General features: G+C 58.6%; 1 protein-coding gene across 2 annotated transcripts in view; it reads left to right on the top strand.

Annotated features, from left to right (window-relative positions):
- Positions 1-17,192, top strand: part of MACROD1 (mono-ADP ribosylhydrolase 1) — a 152,545-nt gene that overhangs the window by 121,100 nt on the left and 14,253 nt on the right. The window contains exon 4 of one of the 2 annotated variants that reach the window (XM_081240113.1): positions 16,301-16,330. The exons of the other annotated variant lie outside the window; for it this stretch is intronic. Coding sequence (XP_081096239.1) covers positions 16,301-16,330 — 30 coding nt within the window. The remainder of the gene's footprint in view (positions 1-16,300; positions 16,331-17,192) is intronic. 2 annotated transcript variants of the gene reach the window in all.

The raw sequence follows: 17,192 nt of genomic DNA, 5'->3' as shown, positions 1-17,192 counted from the left end.
CTGCTAGTGCGTTTTCTTCCTCAGTTGTACATGAAGCCATGGTGAGACTCAGAATCGATGGAGCCCGTGTTCAGTGTCGTGCGTTTTGTTAGTGCCTGTCTCTCCCAGTAGACTGTGAGCCCCTTGGGGGCACATCCTGGGCCTCTTGTCGTCCCCACATGTCCCCAGCACCTGCTGCAGTGCCGGGCACCTGGGGAGAACAATCAGGCGTTGCTGAGTGTCAGGCTGGAACAGCCCTGCAGGCAACGGTGACAGAGCTGCCCAAGGCCAATCATGATTCCTAAAAATGCCCCAAGATGATGGTTCCAGGGGTTCAGAGGGGCGCCAGACACACTTCCAGCTACTGGAGTATGGCAGGGTAGGGTCCTGGTGTGTTTGTATGAGTTGGGGGTGATGGGAGGTGAAGGATGGAGATCAGAATGGACAGATACCACTCCAGGCCCCTGGGTGGGTGGGGAGAAGTACGCCAGAGAGAGTTAGAACCAGGCCTGGGGAGAGGCCGGACCATGCCACCCCAGGGGCAAGGGTTCCCCACCAGCCCACCCTCCCCTGCCCTGGCAGGACTGAGGCTGCTGTCCAGGCTTGTCTCTGATGGGCCCTCCTGTCCCTTGGGAACCTCCTCTTCCCCCCACAAATGACATCACCACCACCCCATCCCCCATCTCCTCCAGGCACCTGGGGCTGCCTCTTGCTCCCTCCCGCCCTCACCCACTCACTCCTAGGCCATTATTCCCAGAAGTAATGCTTCTGATGGTGATTTAAGCATTTCTTGACTCTGGCTATCATTCACCTGATACACACATCCCAAGTCAAGTTCAGGAAGGGAGACCTACCTGAATTGTGTCTTAAAGGACAGTCCAGGACTTCCCTGGTGGCGCAGTGGTTAAGAATCCGCCTGCCAATGCAGGGGATACGGGTTTGGGCCCTGGTCCGGGAAGATCCCACACGCCGCGGGGCAACTAAGCCCGTGCGCCACAACTACTGAGCCCATGCACCACAGCTACTGAAGCCTGCGAGCCTAGAGCCCATGCTCCGCAACAAGAGAAGCCACCGCAATGAGAAGCCTGCGCACCGCAACGAAGAGTAGCCCCCACTCGCCGCAACTAGAGAAAACCCGCGTGCAGCAACAAAGACCCAACGCGGCCAAAACTTAATTAATTAATTAATTAATTATTTATTTAAAAAGGGCAGTCCAAGTGGAGGGACCAGCCTGTGCCAACGGGGAGCAGCTTGTGGGCAGAGGGCTGTGGGAAGGAGAGTCAGAGGCGAGGCCAGAAGTACAGGCGTGATCGGGAAGGAAGTTGGAAGGAGGAAAACATCCCCAAGATGCTGGGGAGCCCGAGAGCACTGTCTGCCTGATTGCCCAAGGAGGTAGAAGCGGGGGCAGGGTGGAGGATGGTGGGGTGGAAAATTCGGGGTTTTCAGGTTGGAGGCTCAGAAACTTCTGCTGGAGCCTGGCTTCCCCCGACAACCCCTCCACCCCCCCACTGCCTCTCTGAGCCCCTGCAGACCTTCTTCTCAGGGCTCAGAACCCCACCCTCCTCCTCAGCTCCCCTCTCTCCCACCCCTGCCCCTGTCCGAGTTTAATGCCTTGGTCTCCACCACCACCCAGGGGCTCTTGAGGCCCGATGCCCTGTGTAGGCCACCTCCCCGGGGACTCAGGCAGTTCCTGGGCCCTTCCCCTTCTGTCCTCTCTGTCCCTGCAACAGGCTCCAACACCTCAGGGCAGCTGAAGCCACTGAAGATGGGGGTGGAGCAATGGGAATCTGTACACGGCGTGTCCCGAGCCTGGGGTCCCCCTCCTGAGTCCTGGTGGAACAGAGCTGGGGTCCAGGGCTGGGGTTGGGCTGGGTCACCAAGGCCTCTCGCCTGCCTGGCACAGGTGCAGCCAGGCCTGGCAGGTTCTGAGCTGAGGACACTTCTGAGACTGGGTTCTGGGAGGAGCCACAGACGAGGGGTGGGGAAGGAGGGGGAGGGCTCCAGTGACGGTGGGGGGATGGGGTTGCCCAGCAACCACCACGCTGCCTCTGCGAGGAGGGATCCTTAAAGAGCTGAGCAGAAAAGGCTGGGCTTGGAGGGGCACAGGCACGGCCTCGCATACCAATGGCTGCCTGCCACCCGGCCTCCCCCTCCTCCTCCCTCCAGGAGTGGAGCTCCAGCTGGGAGGGTGGCCGGACTGGGAGAACGGGTGCCCACCCCACGGGGACCTGAGGCAGCTGGGCCTGGAACCACACTGGGGTCCTATCTTGTCCGCACAGGACACAACCTGGGAGGGGGCAAGAAGGCCGCCCTGAGGCCCTCAGGACAGGGGACACCCTGGGCTCCCAGACGGCAGGGCCTGGGACAGGAGGGAAGTGGGACTCCTCAGCACCACCCCTGGCCCTGCCGCCAAAGGAGCTCTAGTTTTAGACCCAGGTGAAACCGCCTCTTCCCAGCTGAGTGACCTTGAGTGGGCCACCTCCCCAACCGCGTGTCCTGAGAGTCCCAGGGGGCCAGTTGCAGGACTGTCAGCCAGGGGCTGCCCAGAGAAGGCGGGCCTGACAAGGCTGTGTCTGGTGGGTGGGGTTTCTAAGGAAGTCCTTCCTGGTGTCTAACTTAAATTCCCTGCACAGCAAAGGCTGGCCTCCTTTCCTCTGTCTTTTTTTTTTTTTAATAAATTTATTTATTTATTTTATATTTTTAGCTGCATTGGGTCTTTGTTGCTGTGCGCGGTCCTTCTCTAGTTGTGGCGAGCAGGGACTGCTCTTCATTGTGGCGCAAAGGCTTCTCATTGCGGTGGCTTCTCTTGTTGCGGAGCACGGCTCTAGGCACGCGGGCTTCAGTAGTTGTGGCACGTGGACCCAGTAGTTGTGGCTCACGGGCTGTAGAGTGCAGGCTCAGTAGTTGTGGCGCACTGGCTTAGTTGCTCCGTGGCATGTGGGATCTTCCCGGACCAGGGCTTGAACCTGTGCCCCCTGCATTGGCAGCCGGATTCTTAACCACTGCGCCCCAGGGAAGCCCCTTTCCTCTGTCTTTATCGGAAGAAGGGAATGTCTGTTTGGTCTCAGTACCACACCTCATGTTCCAAAAGCAACAACTAGCGTGAGGATTCAGCTGTCTGGTCTTCTTCTAGTTCCTTTCCTTTTAGGGCCTCGGTTTCCCTGTCTATACACAGAGGGGCTGGACTAGATCAAGGTGTGCCTCCCTGGGGTCCAAGGAGGCACCTCTGGACTTCTGCCGCCCTCTCAAAATCACTGGGAGAGCTCCCTCCCAGCTCCTGCAGTGGTGGAAGACGGTGGGGGGGCATCAGTGGTGGAAGGCGGTGGGGCGGGGCATCAAGGGGGCCAGAGCCCTGCCATTTCCTCACACTAAGGTGCTCCTTCCGTCGACTGGACTGAGCCACATTTGGAAGCCAGTCCTATGCCCGATCCAATCCTGTCTCCCATGGTCCTCTAATTGGTCCCTGTGGGTTTAGTATCGCGTCTCTTCCTGGCCCTCCATCAACCCATCCTCGGCCACCTCCAGCCCCTACTTCCAGGTCCACTCCCTTCAATTTGCTCCCCCTCAGCTCTGAGGAGCTGCCTTCTAAAGTGCAAGCCTGACCCTGCCACTCCCTCACTCTAGCACCTGCCATAGTTCCCCACGGCCGTGGGAGAAGACTCAAGGCCCCATGGGCCTGGCTACCCCTCTGCCCTCAACTCGGGCTCACTCCCCTCTGGACATTTCAACCAGATGGGGCTTAATCCACATCTGTTGAATGAATGAATGTCACTGAGAGCAGAGCTTCAGTGCCGGCCGTGCTGGCCTCCGGAGCAGAGGAATGACCAAAGCAGACCAGGCCCTCTTCCACGGGCTGCCATGCTGGTAATAAACCAGCAAATAAATGAGAGGACGAGATCACTACAGGACCATGACGTGGCCTCTGAAGGAAATAAACAGGGTGAGGAGGAACAGGGTGGAAGGCACTTCAGGGGAGGACTTTCAGTGGAGGTGACATTTTCATTGAAGACCTGAAGGATGAGCAGGAGACAGTTTGGAAAGAGATGGAAGAAGAGTGTGCCAGGCAGAGGGAGCAGTATGTGCAAAGGCCCTGAGGCATGAAAGAGCCAGACCTATCCAAGGAAGGGAAAGAAGTCCAGGAAATTGGGGAGAATGGAGCGTGGCATGCAGCCATGCATTTGTGGAGGAGAGTATGGATTTTATTCTAAGTGTAATAGGAAGCTATTTGAGAGTTTTAGGCAGGGAAGTGACATGATTTAATTTATATTTTAAAACGATCATCTGAACAACCACTTTGGAGAACAATTTGGCAATAACTAGTAGAGTTAAAGATGTGCGTATACCACAACCAGCACTCCCACTGCCAGGCGCATAGGAGACAAATTCCAGCACATGGGTTCACGGGCTGCGTGCAAGATGCTACTGCAGCTGAGTTTGCAAGAGACAAAACTGGGCACGCTTGACTGGTGGTCAGTGGGAGGACGGGTGGAAGAGTGTGGGACAGTCCCAGCCTGGAATATTACATAGCAGTGAAAGCAGACCGACCAGAGCAGCCTGGGCCTGCCGGGATAAGCCTCCCAAGCCTCACTGCAAAGGGTAGCAGCCAATCCCAGGAGTTCCACTTTATATAAAACTAAGACACGATGGACTTCCCTGGTGGCACAGTGGTTGAGAGTCCACCTGCCAAATGCAGGAGACACGGGTTCGAGCCCTGGTCCGGGAAGATCCCACATGCCACGGAGCAACTAAGCCTGTGCACCACAACTACTAGGCCTGCGCTCTAGAGCCCACGAGCCACAACTACTGAGCCCGCGTGCCACAACTACTGAAGCCCACACGCCTAGAGCCTGTGCTCCGCAGCAAGAGAAGCCACCACAATGAGAAGCCTGCGCACCACAACAAAGAGTAGCCCCGCTCACCGCAACTAGAGAAAGCCCGCGCGCAACAACGAAGACCCAATGCAGCCAAAAATAAATAAATTAATTAAAAAAAAATTAAAACACGAATACCTGGGTAATAGCCTGTTGAGGGGTATACATAGTAAAACTCTAAAGAAAATACATGCCCGATTCAGGGTGGTCGGTTCCTCTGTGGGGGAGGGGAGGGGAGGGGAGAGGAGGGGAGGGGAGGGCTTCAGCTCTTCTAGGACATTTTATTTGTTGGGCTGTTGGTGGGTCAAGGGGCCGTGTGTGTGTGTGTGTGTGTGTGTGTGTGTGTGTGTTCAATAGAAAAGGAGCCCCGGTTGCAGAGTGGAGGGTGAGGGCCAGCAGAGGAGCTGCCCAGGTGGGAGGAGACGGTGGTTGGACCTCATGGGGAAGTTAGAAATGCAGCCCCAGACCTGCCCTGCTGTTCAGACCCTGCATTCTTTCCTCCTCCCAGGCCGTCATTTGTTTTCTGCTCCATTAGCCCCGGTTCTCTCCTTTCAGGAAGAAAACTGAAGCTCAGAGAGGGCAAGGGGCTGCCTGGGATCACCCAGCAAGCTGGGGGTAGAGGAACCTGTGACCCTTCCTTAGGGGTAGGGGGTCCTCTCCAGCTGGGGCTGAGCAGGGGGTCAAGGCTGCCTGCAGGACACACCCACACCGCCCCGGGGAGCAGTGGACAAGCAGCCTCTCCAGGCCCCTCCCCCAGAATATATTCCCCTCGTCGTCCACTCTTCCACCCGCCAGGGCTCCCTTGGGCCCCAGCCCCTCGTTCCTGCATGGCTGGAGACTGTGCCTGCCCGGCTGGCTGGGGCCCAAGTCATCTCTTGGTAATTGGGTTTCAGGGATGTTTGTGGTTATGCTAATGGTGGGACGCTGAGAGCTGGGACCCCTGGCTCCTGGGGGAGGGGAGGCCCAGGCAGCAGCCAGGGTCCCACAGCACTGCAGACTCAGTACTCCCTCAGAAATCAGACTGCCTGATTCAAAGCCTGGCTCCCTTGAGCAAGTCATGCAACCTCTCTGAGCCTCTATTTCCTCATCTGTAAAGTGAGAAAAATAATAGTACCCTCTCTTTCCAGGGAGGAAAGAGTAAAATGAAAGAATCCACTGAAAATACTTGGCCCAATGCCTGACACAAAGAATTTGCTCGATAAATGTGTTATTAACTATTTTTTGTTTTTGTTTAAAGTCTAAAAGTTCCTCCAGGAAAATGTGAACGGGGGCTAGCCAAATCTGTGCAATGAGCTAATGGGTGACTCACTTTTCTTTTGCTTTTTATGTATATTATCCAATTTGGGGCAATGAACATGAATTTCTTGCAAAACAAAATACCAATATGTGGAAGGTGTCCACGGGACTTGGAGAATGGGTGTTGAGGGAGGGTGGGATCCAAGAGTTTGGGGTCCAGCTTGGGGACCGCCAGCTGGGAGGTTGGGTCTCCAGGGGCAGAGCCCAAGGAACCCAGGCAGGAGGGGACAAAAGAGGGGCCTAGGCCAGCAGGAACCGCAGCCAAGTCACCTGCTTTGAGCTTAAATGGCTGACTGGGCAGCTTTTGTAGGGAGAGGCATGGGGGTGGGATGCCCGGGGTAGACCAGGGAGGGGACTGCAGAACCGGAATGGACGTGGGTGAAGGGGCAAGAGCGAGGGAGGCCCATCTGAGGTTCAGGAGAGCAGAGGAAGGGGGGGCCTGGCACAGGGCCAGTGGGAAGGAGGAGGCTGAGGGGGAGACTCTGGAAGAGGGAGCCCAGCTGGGTACAACGCCCAACAGATTTGGAGAATCTCAGGGCTCTGCTCAGGGAAGATGGAGTGAGGAGCTCGGTCCTGGAGGCAAAAAAGCCAAATCGGGCTGAGCAGGATGCTGAGTGGTCTAGGCTACAGAGTCAGATCAATGGGATTGAAATTCTATCTCCACCACCCTCACTGTGTGGCACTCGGGCCAGGCACTTATCTGAGCCTCAGTCTCCCCATCTGTAAAATGGAGCGGTGCATCCAGTAAGGTCCCCATGGCTCTCCCTTGGAGGCTGGTGAACAAACCTTGATGAGAAGAAGCTGCTGCCATTATTATTGTTATTATTATTATTATTATTTTAAATAATTAATTAATTAATTAATTAATTAATTTATTTATTTATTTATGGCTGTGTTGGGTCTTCGTTTCTGTGCGAGAGCTTTCTCTAGTTGCGGCGAGCGGCGGCCACTCTTCATCGCGGTGCGCGGGCCTCTCACTGTCGCGGCCTCTCCTGTTGCGGAGCGCAGGCTCCAGATGCGCAGGCTCAGTAGTTGTGACGCACGGGCTTAGTTGCTCCGCGGCATGTGGGATCTTCCCAGACCAGGGCTCGAACCCGTGTCCCCTGCATTGGCAGGCAGATTCTTAACCACTGCGCCACCAGGGAAGCCCCAGTTGTTATTATTATTAATGCAGCCTGTCAGCAGGCTGATTTCACCCTTCTCCCTGGCTGACGGGGAAGAGCTGGGGACCCCAGCTCCTGCACCCAATGCCATCACGAAGCTCTATGACACCGTAACAGTTTTAGAGGCATTTTAAAACTTTATCATCCATGCCCCAAAGGCCTTCACTTAACTGACCTCCCCACCCCACAGATGAGGAAACTCAGGCCCCGGGGAGTGGAGCAACTGGCCCAAGGTCACAGCTGAGGGTTACGGGACCAGACCTTGCAAAGCAGAGGACGTTGGCTCCTCCAATAAGGGCTGTGGCCTTGGGCAAGTCACTTTGCCTCTCTGGGCCTCAGTTTCCCCGTCTGTAAACAGGGCGGGAAGGGGTGTGTATACACATGTACACACATGTTGAGCGGATCAGCAGAGGTCCAATAGCCTGGTGCCGATAAGTGTGGGCCCCTTGCCCCCTCTGAGGGCCCCCCAAGCCTGGGGAATGTCCAGTTAAGCCTCCCCCTTTTCCACCAGGCAGCCTCACCTCACAGGACAGTGACCTTGGCCTGGGGGACAGAGCTTGTCAAACACGGCAACTGCTCCTGCAGCTTGAGATGCCTTTGAAGTCTCTTGTTTTCTCTTCAGAAATTAAGCACATTTCACATTTTATTCCATCTGTGGGATGTTTCTAATCTAAAACATGTTTTAAATGGCTCGCCCTCAAGTGATGTGGACACCCACTGCAGGCCTGTGGGAACTCGGGGAGGAAACGGAGAGGACTTCATGGGAACAAAGCCCACTCCCCCAAACCCCCCGTGGGACTGGGGCCACCATTCCATTCCATCGCGCGGGCCCTCAGTCAATCGTCCCCTCATAGGTGCCGGCCGCTGTGCTAGACTCTGGGACACAGGGGAGCAGTGGGGGCTCGGCCAGGCAGAGGCAGGCCAGGAATGGGGCAGGTGCAGTAGAATGGTAGGGGCTGTTCGGGGACGCACAGACACTGGGGGAGAACCAAGGAGGAGGTCTGGGAAGGGATCACCTGGAAAGTGCAGTAGCCCCCTGGTCCCTCTCCTGCCCCCTTTGCCCTCTGACCTTCTCTCCTGCTTCTCTCCCCGACTCACTCTGCCTCAGCCACAGTGGCTCCTGGCTGTGCTTCAAACCCACCAGGCGGGCTCCTGCCTCAGGGCCTTTGCACAGGCCAGCCCCTGCCTGGCCCGTGCCCCTCACAAGTAGCTTCCTTTTCAGCGGGTCCTCAACTCCTTCTAGGTGAGCCCCTACCCACCTGCCTGCCACTCTCTCCTCCCTTCTATCCACTTCACAACCTCTGGTGCTAATGGTAATTCTTGTTCAGGTTTATCTGGTTGTTTCTGGACTGTCTCCCTGCCTGATGATGAGATCTGTGCCAGCAGGGCCTTGCTGGTCTGTGTCCCAGAGCCTGGCACATACAGAGGTTGGATGCGCCTATGTCAAATGATAGAAAGCTGAGATCTGGCTTTACAGGGGAGGGTGGAGGAAACGGGCCAGGGAGAGGGGCTGGGTGATTTGGGGGAGCAGTTCCCCCACCCCAAGCCTGGCCGGCAGCCCCTCAGGCCTTGGAGGCCAGGATGAGGCCACGTTGCACCCGCAGCCTCCGGAAACACCCGCAGGGGCTGTGCCTGCTGCAAAGTCACTGCTGTGCCCGCTCACCCAGCTTCTCCCTGGCCCAGTAACCTGCTCAGCGCTTTCCTCGGGTCACCGAGTCTCCTCTGTGGTGGCCCACACGGCCCACCGCCCCCTCCTTGGCACTCCCCCACCCGGGCTGGAGGAGTTAGTCCCTGCCAGGGACAAGCCTAGGCAGCTCCTACAACACCTCCTGTTACTGCCCTTGAACCAGTCCTGTCACCTGCAAGGCCCCCACCCCAGATCCTGCCTCTTAGGGCCCCCCCGGGTGGGCTCTTCTGTGAGGCCTGGTGGATGAGAGCCTCTCCTTCAGAGCCAGGGGACCCCATGCAGCCTGGCTGAGTGACTCTGGGCACAATCGTAACCTGTCAGGTTTGTTCAGTGTATTAGTGGGTGCCTGCTGTGCACTGGGCTCTGTGCTGGGCGCTGGAGACGCACTGTGGACGAGACACTCAGGGCCGGGGGGGTAGGGTAGCAAAGTAGACGCTCACCTGGGAGGTGAGGATGCTGGAGGCAGTGGTTCATGGCCCGTGGGAGGGTGTAGCCGGAGACCAGCTCCAGTCACTGCCGGCTCTCAGGGCCGGATATGGTGAGGGTCTCCTCCAGGCAGGGGACCAGCCCATGCAAAGGCCCTGGGGCTGGAGGAAATGGGGCAAGTCTGAGGACCTGGAGTGTGGCTGAGGGATCGATGGCGGGGGAGAGAGGACAGAGGTAAGGTGATGAGTCAGCAGGGTCATGGGCCTGGGGTATGGGGGCAGCTTGTTCTTTATCCTGAGAGCAAAAGGGGGCTTTGGACCTTTAACCAGGAAGCTGTGGGTAACATAGGAGATGCTCATATTTGCATAGTGAGAAGATCCTTCTCCATGGCTCGGCTCTCTCATCTGTAAAATGGGTTAGAAATAGTGTCTTCCACACAAGGTCAGGATTAAATGAGCTCATGCAAGTACAGGGCTTACCTGGCCCAGGCCCAGGCCCTTCTGCCACTGTGGGCCCTTCCTCTACAACAATAAAAGTTAATTGTATGACTTTGTTGGCATAAAGACGAATTTATTAACATTTTATATATATTATATATTTGATCTATACTTAATATTATATATAACTTTTGTTTTCAACCTAAAAGTTCACTTTTTCTTCTGATTTTAAAAGAAATTAGGGACTTCCCTGGTGGCACAGTGGTTAAGACTCCACGCTCCCCATTCAGGGGGCCGAGGTTCAATCCCTGGTCAGGGAACTAGATCCCACATGTATGCCGCAACTAAGAGTTTGCATGCCTCAACTAAGAGTCTGCATGCTGCAACTGAGAAGTCCACATGCCGCAACTATGAGTTCACACGCCTCTACTAAGGAGTCCATGTGCCGCAACAAAGGAGTGGGTGAGCCGCAACTAAGGAGCCCACCTGCCGCAACTAAGACCTGGCACAACCAAATAAATAAATCAATATAAAAACTAACATAAGGGCTTCCCTGGTGGTGCAGTGGTTGAGAGTCCGCCTGCCGATGCAGAGGATACGGGTTCGTGCCCCGGTCCGGGAGGATCCCACATGCCGCGGAGCGGCTGGGCCCGTGAGCCATGGCCGCTGAGCCTGCGCGTCCGGAGCCTGTGCTCCGCAACGGGAGGGGCCACAACAGTGGGAGGCCCGCGTACCATAAAAAAAAAAAAAAAAAAAAACTAACATAAAATAAAAAGTGCAAAAATACATACATACATAAAAAGAAATAAAAGAAATTACGTTTTCATGGTCCCTAAAAGTATTATGGGCCCCAGGTACATGCCTACTACTCCCTGCCTGGGCCCTCAAAGTGGGGGCCACTCTTCTGTTTAGGTGCTGCCTGGCAGGGCAGGAGGGGGGGTGCAGTGGGGAGCAACCAGAAGAGGAAGAGGAGGGAATTCCCCGGCGGTCCAGTGGTTAGGACTCAGCGCTCTCACCGCCAGCGGCCTGGGTTCGATCCCTGGTCGGGAACTAAGATCCCGCATGCTGCGAGGGGGTGGCCCCAAAAGAAAAGAAGAGGAGGATGTACCTGTGTGTCCCCTCGCCTCCCCCGCCCTCCATCCCTGTTCTGCTGCTGCCCTGGTTCAACCACATTCTGGCCCCTTTGATCCTCCCTGGGCCTGTGGAGAGTCAGGCAAAGCCGACCTTGTCCTTCCCCAGCACAGGCGCCCCTGTGGCTCCCCGTCAGACCAGGGAAATGCTCAGCCTCATTTCCTTGCACGTCCTTCCTTCCCTCCAAGGTGTGCTGCTGACTCCTCTGTGAAGCCCCCAGACTCCAGGCTGCTCCAGCTCTGGTACCTTCCTCACCTGGACATTTACACACACACCCCCGACTCCACTTGGGTACCCTTGGTGGCCCCTGGCACACAGTTGGCACCCAAGTAAAATGTTTTTTTTTTAATCATGTTGTATATTGCATCCCTAGTACTTATTTTTATTTAACCAATTTTTCTTTTAACTTACTTATTTAGTTTTGGCTGCATTGTGTCTTCATTGTTGTGTGTGGGCTTTCTCTAGTTGCAGTGAGCGGGGCTACTCTTCATTGCAGTACTCGGGCTTCTCATTGCAGTGGCTTCTCTTGTTGCAGAGCATGGGCTTTAGGCGTGCGGGCTTCAGTAGTTGTGGCAGGTGGGCTCAGTAGTTGTGGCTGGCGGGCTCTAGGGCGCAGGCTCAGTAGTTGTGGTGCAGGGGCTTAGTTGCTCCACAGCATGTGGGATCTTCCCGGAACGGGGCTCGAACCCGTGTCCCCTGCATTGGCAGGCGGATTCTTATCCATTGCACCACCAGGGAAGTCCCTGTAGTACTTATTTCTCTTTCTTTCTTTCTTTCTTTCTTTTTTTTTTTTTTGTTTGTTTTTTTTTTTGTGGTACACGGGCCTCTCACTGTCGTGGCCTCTCCCATTGCGGAGCACAGGCTCCGCACGCGCAGGCCCAGCGGCCATGGCTCACGGGCCCAGCCGCTCTGCGGCATGTGGGATCTTCCCGGACCGGGACATGAACCCGTGTCCCCTGCATCGGCAGGCAGACTCCCAACCACTGCGCCATCAGGGAGGCCCTCTTTCTTTCTTTATTGCTGCATTGGGTCTTCGTTGCAGTGCGCAGCCTTCTCATTGTGGTGGCTTCTCTTGTTGCGGAGCACAGGCTCTAGGGTGCATGGGCTTCAGTAGTTGTGGCATGTGGGCTCAGTAGTTATGGTGCATAGGCTTAGTTTCTCCACGGTGTGTGGGATCTTCCCGGACCAGGGATCGAACCCGCGTCCCCTGCATTGGCAGGCAGATTCTTAACCACTGAGCCACCAGGGGAGTCCGCAATTAAAATGTTTTGTGCAGAGAGTGACTGAGGGGCCGCTGGGTCCCCTGAAGTGGCAGTGGCCAAGCACTCTGGGTCTGGCCTCTCCCTTTCACCAGGCAGTGGCCACATTCCAGCCCCTGAAACGGGCCGGGAGCTGGGGCACAAACCAGGAAGCGGCTCTCCCCCACCCACAGGACAACAGGTACTGGGAGTCAGGGGATGGGCTTCCCCCTCAGGTGCCCCGGGCCTGAAAAGGTGCGGAGTAGGCAAGGGAGAAATGGGGGTCGGGGGACTGCACTGAATGAGCAGCAGTGCGGGGGCAGGGAAGGGCTGGCAGAATGTGTGAGAGGCGGGGAGCGATGCCCCCAGCACACCCCAGCCCCAGCCCCTGGCCTGGTGGGCCGCTGTCAGTGGACAGAGGATTTGTCAGTGACTGGGGTGGACCTCATTTCCACCCCGAGGTCACAGGCGCAGCACTGAGGCTCCTAGCCAGTTAATCGTGTCCAACAGAGCACGGCACAGGCACGTCCACGGGCAGGAGCTGCAGCAGGGCTGGACCACCTCGCCCCGCGTGGGGGCCGACAAGCCAACTCGGATGGCAGGCGTCGGACCAGGCATCTCACAGCCCCGGAGGTGCACACTCTGGCCCAGGAGCCTATGCCCGCCACAAAGCCAGAACAAGCCTCAAGCCCCGCTCAAACCCTAGGGCCAGGCGTGGGTACCCCCTCACAGTCTTGATGACCCTGCTTTGCTGGGGCAGGTTTGGGTCCTTTGGGTGGGGCTGTGTTACAGACTCTGGTTTGGACCTGAGGTCCAGTGATCATCCACGTCTTGCTCGCCCATCACCCCGCCTCAGCAAGGAGGCCCTTTCCGACGGAGGGAGGGTGCAGGGGTTAAGAAAATGGGTGTGACAACCAGCCATCCTGGTTCAAACCCCTTTCCTCCCCTCACCAGTCACGCCGTGAGCCTCAGATTCCTCATCGGAAAAATGGACTAATGACCAGTTGTGATTTAGAGCCTCAAACCAAACTGAGGGGAGCATGGGGGCGGCGGGGGCAGAAAGGGGAGGAGCTGGAGACTCAAGGCCAGCGTGTGGGTGAGGTGAGGTGGGAGGGGCCAGCGCGGCCGGGGAGCAGGAAGGCCTGAAACTGCCCTGCTTTGGGTGGGAGGCTGGGCAGTACACCCAGGGGACCGCCTGTGGTATCTTTGGTACTGCTCCCCATTTTCCGTGTTCCCCCCAAGCCTCCAGGCCCTCCTCCCAACTGTGAGTGCCTCCGGCAGCCCTATAGGGGCACCATGTGACCAGGTGTCCAGGCCCCTGGGGAGAGGGCCAGACAGGGGCCTATGGGAAAGAGGAGCAGGAGAACGGGCTCTAGACCATCAGATTGCAGCGCTTCCCCCTGAGCCCCGCCAGGGGACTGCCGGGCATGGTGGGCCGGGGGAAGCGGACACTGCAGACCAGCCTCCTGGGATACCTGCTGAACTTGGGGACAGGCTGGTGACCAGGTCCTCCGTGCAGCTTGAGTCTGAGCCCCCAGTGCTGGGGCACACCTCCCTCTCCCACCTGTGGCAGGTAATGCCACCTGGCTACCTGGTCCCCCCTTCCCCCAGCTCAGCCTCTGCACCAGGTTCACCTCCCTCCTCAGTCCCTGGATGAGACGTCGGGCCAATCCACCCCAGTCCCCTCACCCAGGCAGGGCCACACTCGGTGGGGTTTAGGGGGTGCAGGGCAGGTGGATGTTGGCATCTCCTTCCAAAGGGGCCTGCAAAACAGCAGGTCGGAGCCCCTTGCCTCCCGCCCCTTTGAGGCTCGCTGCCGGTGCATTTGACACTGAGCTCTCCACCAGCGGGAGGCAGCTCATTTGCCGCCAGTGTTAATTAAGAGAGAGAGGTGATGGGGGGAGGCAGGGAAGGGCCGTGGAGGGCAGCTTCCGACAGCCGCCAGGGCTGCCCTGGGAGCCAAGGGGGCTGGGAGGTGGACCCGCGCTGACCTAAGATGCCTGGGTCTCCCGCGCTGGCTCCAGGGCAGAGCTCTCCAGATGTCTGACCCCTCATCTTTGCAGCCAACCTGCTGGGGTGGGAGGCGGGTCAAGAGTGCATCCGAGGGGACTACTGTGTGCTCTGCCTGATGTGGAGGAGGCGGGCCCCAGCCCTGGGGGGCGGGGGGGAGGGGGGAAGGGGAAGCCTCCCTCCAACAGTCCCTCAGCAGTCTGCTTCGAGGTTGGCCTGCTTTGTGGCTTGGCTTTGGAGTCAGACAGACCCCGTTCCAATCCTGCTGCCACGCAACTCAACCTCTGAGCTTTGGTTTTCTTACCTGTAAAATGGGAGCAATAGCACTGCCCTTGTGGCTTTGTTATGACAGTAAATGGGGTCAGTCTGTGCCTGGCAAACAACCCTCGCTCGGTCATTGGTGACGTGCATTCCTGGGGCAGAGGCCACATTCCAAGCCTTTGCGGGCCCAGCCCCCAGCGGCCTGCCAAGTCTGCCTGGGGGTCCCTCGTGGTCCATCTCCTGCCCGCGCTCTCCCTCCGGCTCCTGCTCTGGCTGCCTCACCCGCCTGCTCAGCCTGCCTCTGCCCACATTCCCTGCGGCCCCCCAGCGCTGCTCTGGGAGCGCCCAGCCTCTCCTCGCCTCTCCATCTTAATTAGCTGCTTGTATTAATCTTGCAAGTAACGTGGCAACTTGCAGCCCTGGGTTTCGGGCTGTGGAATTAATTACTCCCCAAGCGAGGACCTGTCACAGCTCTGGGAGACCGGCCACTCAGAGCCACCTGACGCCGCTTAGCAGCGTCCACAGCTTCCGCAGAGCACCCCGGGCCTACAGCCGGGCCAGCTCGGAAATGGCCCCCATTCCTGGCCTGGGCTCTTTTCCGTGTCCCCCTCTTACAGAGGGGCTGCAACAGGACCTGGGAAGGCAGGGAGGGATGCCACAGCAGTGTCAGAGCTGAAGGCCCCGCCTGGGAGCCAGGACCCCTGGGGCCAGAGGGGCTGAGGCACAGCTGACCCATCTCCCCACCGGGCAACACCTGGGCCTGGGGAACGCACCTGCCCTGTCTCCCCATCACTTGCACTCATTAGCATCAGTGCTTCACACAGAGGCAGCTGTGTGGCCGGAAGCTGGAGCCCAGGCTGGGAGGGGGCGCTGAACCACACAGCCCTCACATTCTGATGGAGAGGCTGCCAGCCTCACTTTGCCCCTGCGTCGGCCCCGTGGGGAGGCCAGAGAGGGCAGCTGGCCAGGCAGAGTGAGATGGACAGGGCAGCCGCGGCAGCTGGCGTCCGGCTCTGGTCGAGGGTGTGGGGGGCCAGGGGCCGGTGCAGCCGAGGAGCCCTCTCTCTTCCTTGACCTTCATAAGTCACCCATCTCTTCCAGTCCGGTTCCAGTCCCAGTGCCCTGGGCCCTCCCTGCGCTGCCCCGGGTGGGGTCCTGACCTCGCACATGAGTGCGGTCGTCCATGAGGCTCCCAGCCCTGGTTCACAGTCCTCATCCCCTGGGCGGCACTTACCACGGCTGCAGCAATGCAGTTTGTTCCTAGTGGCTGCAGCTGTGTCTCCCACAGTCTGTGAGCTCCGCATCTCTGCACCAGGCCTGGCACAGAGGGGCTCGGGAGACCCTGTGGGAAGACAGAATGAGTGAGGAACTTCCCTGGCAGTCCAGTGGTTAAGACTCCGCGCTCCCAATGCAGGGGACGCGGGTTCGATCCCTGGTCGGGGAACTTAGACCCCGCATGCTGCACTGTGCAGCCAAAAAAAAAGAAAGAAAGCATGCGTGCGGCCGAGGGTCGTCTGCCCTCTAGACCTCACACGCAGCTGCTTCCGGGGCGAGCGGACCGACCCTGCTGCCTCCCAATCCCACCTCCGTCCCAACCCCAGGCCCAATGGGAGCCTCAGCGGGAGAGGAAGTCCCAGCCCCCTCCGCCTCCTGGTTATCTGCCCCTGCTTCAGGGACCCTGTGCCCAGGGACCCGGGCTGGCCCTCGGGCCTGGCTGGCAGCCCCCCATCGCCCCCTCCACGCAGCTGCATGCCCCACCAACCTCTCCCCGACTGACCGCCTTCGTCTTTCTCTCTTGCAGCCAACAGCTCCCTGCTCGGAGGCGGCGGTGGTGAGTACACCCTTCCTGCGGCCTGGGGGTTGGCTGGGGGTCTGCTTCTCTCCTCCTGGCCCCTTCACCCGCGGAGCCCAGCTGGCTGCCATGCGCCGTCCCCGCAGCCTTCCCCCTCGTCCCCGTGGTGCGCCGTTCCCATTTCTCCATCTCTGCCCTTTTTCACCGCCTCCCACCCCATCGGCCTTGCCCGGCCTTGCCCTCACTGTGGATGAAGCCAGACACCTGACTGGCAGGCCCGGCTGCTTCAGCACTGGGTGACTGGGGTAGGTCCCCACCCTCTGAGCAGAGGCCTCCTGGTCTGTAACTGGGGGCTGGAGGGCCCCCCTGAGGTTTCAAAGGGACTGGGCCTGGGACCGGGTCGTTGCGGGGCCGGGGCACAGGTGTGGTGGGGAAAGCCCAGCCCTGCCCCTGACGCCCACGGGCCCTCGGCCAGCCCTGTGCCCCTTTGGCCTCAGTCTCGCCACCTGTGAAGGCAAAGTTAGCGTCCCCGCTCTGCCCTGCAACCTTGCCGCCAGGACAAGTTCTCATCAAGTCAGGGGGAGCTCCGCCAACGGTTAAGCCCACGAGAATGTGTGTGTGTGTTCACTGTTGTCAAAGACCACCAGGAAGCAGGGGTTCCGGCAGGCCAGGTGGGCGGGGCGTTGGAAGTAGCGTGGGCCCGGCCCCCAGGGACGCAGGGCAAGGTCAGCAGGTGCCGGCGGGGAGGGGCGGGGCGACAGTCCCCATGGCCCCGGTGCCCGGCCAGCCCGGCACAAGCTGGCCACACCAGCCGCTCAGCCCCAGCCCCTCACCCCCCGGCTGGCGGGGCCGCCCGCTGTCTGTGCAGGCAGCAGTACGATTGGTGAGCTAGGGTCAGGGG

Source organism: Mesoplodon bidens (genome assembly GCF_964165515.1).
Source record: "Mesoplodon bidens genome assembly, chromosome: 7".
Lineage (NCBI taxonomy): Eukaryota > Metazoa > Chordata > Mammalia > Artiodactyla > Ziphiidae > Mesoplodon > Mesoplodon bidens.
The sequence above is the reverse complement of the archived record's forward strand: the minus strand, read 5'-3'. Positions and strand labels throughout refer to the sequence as shown.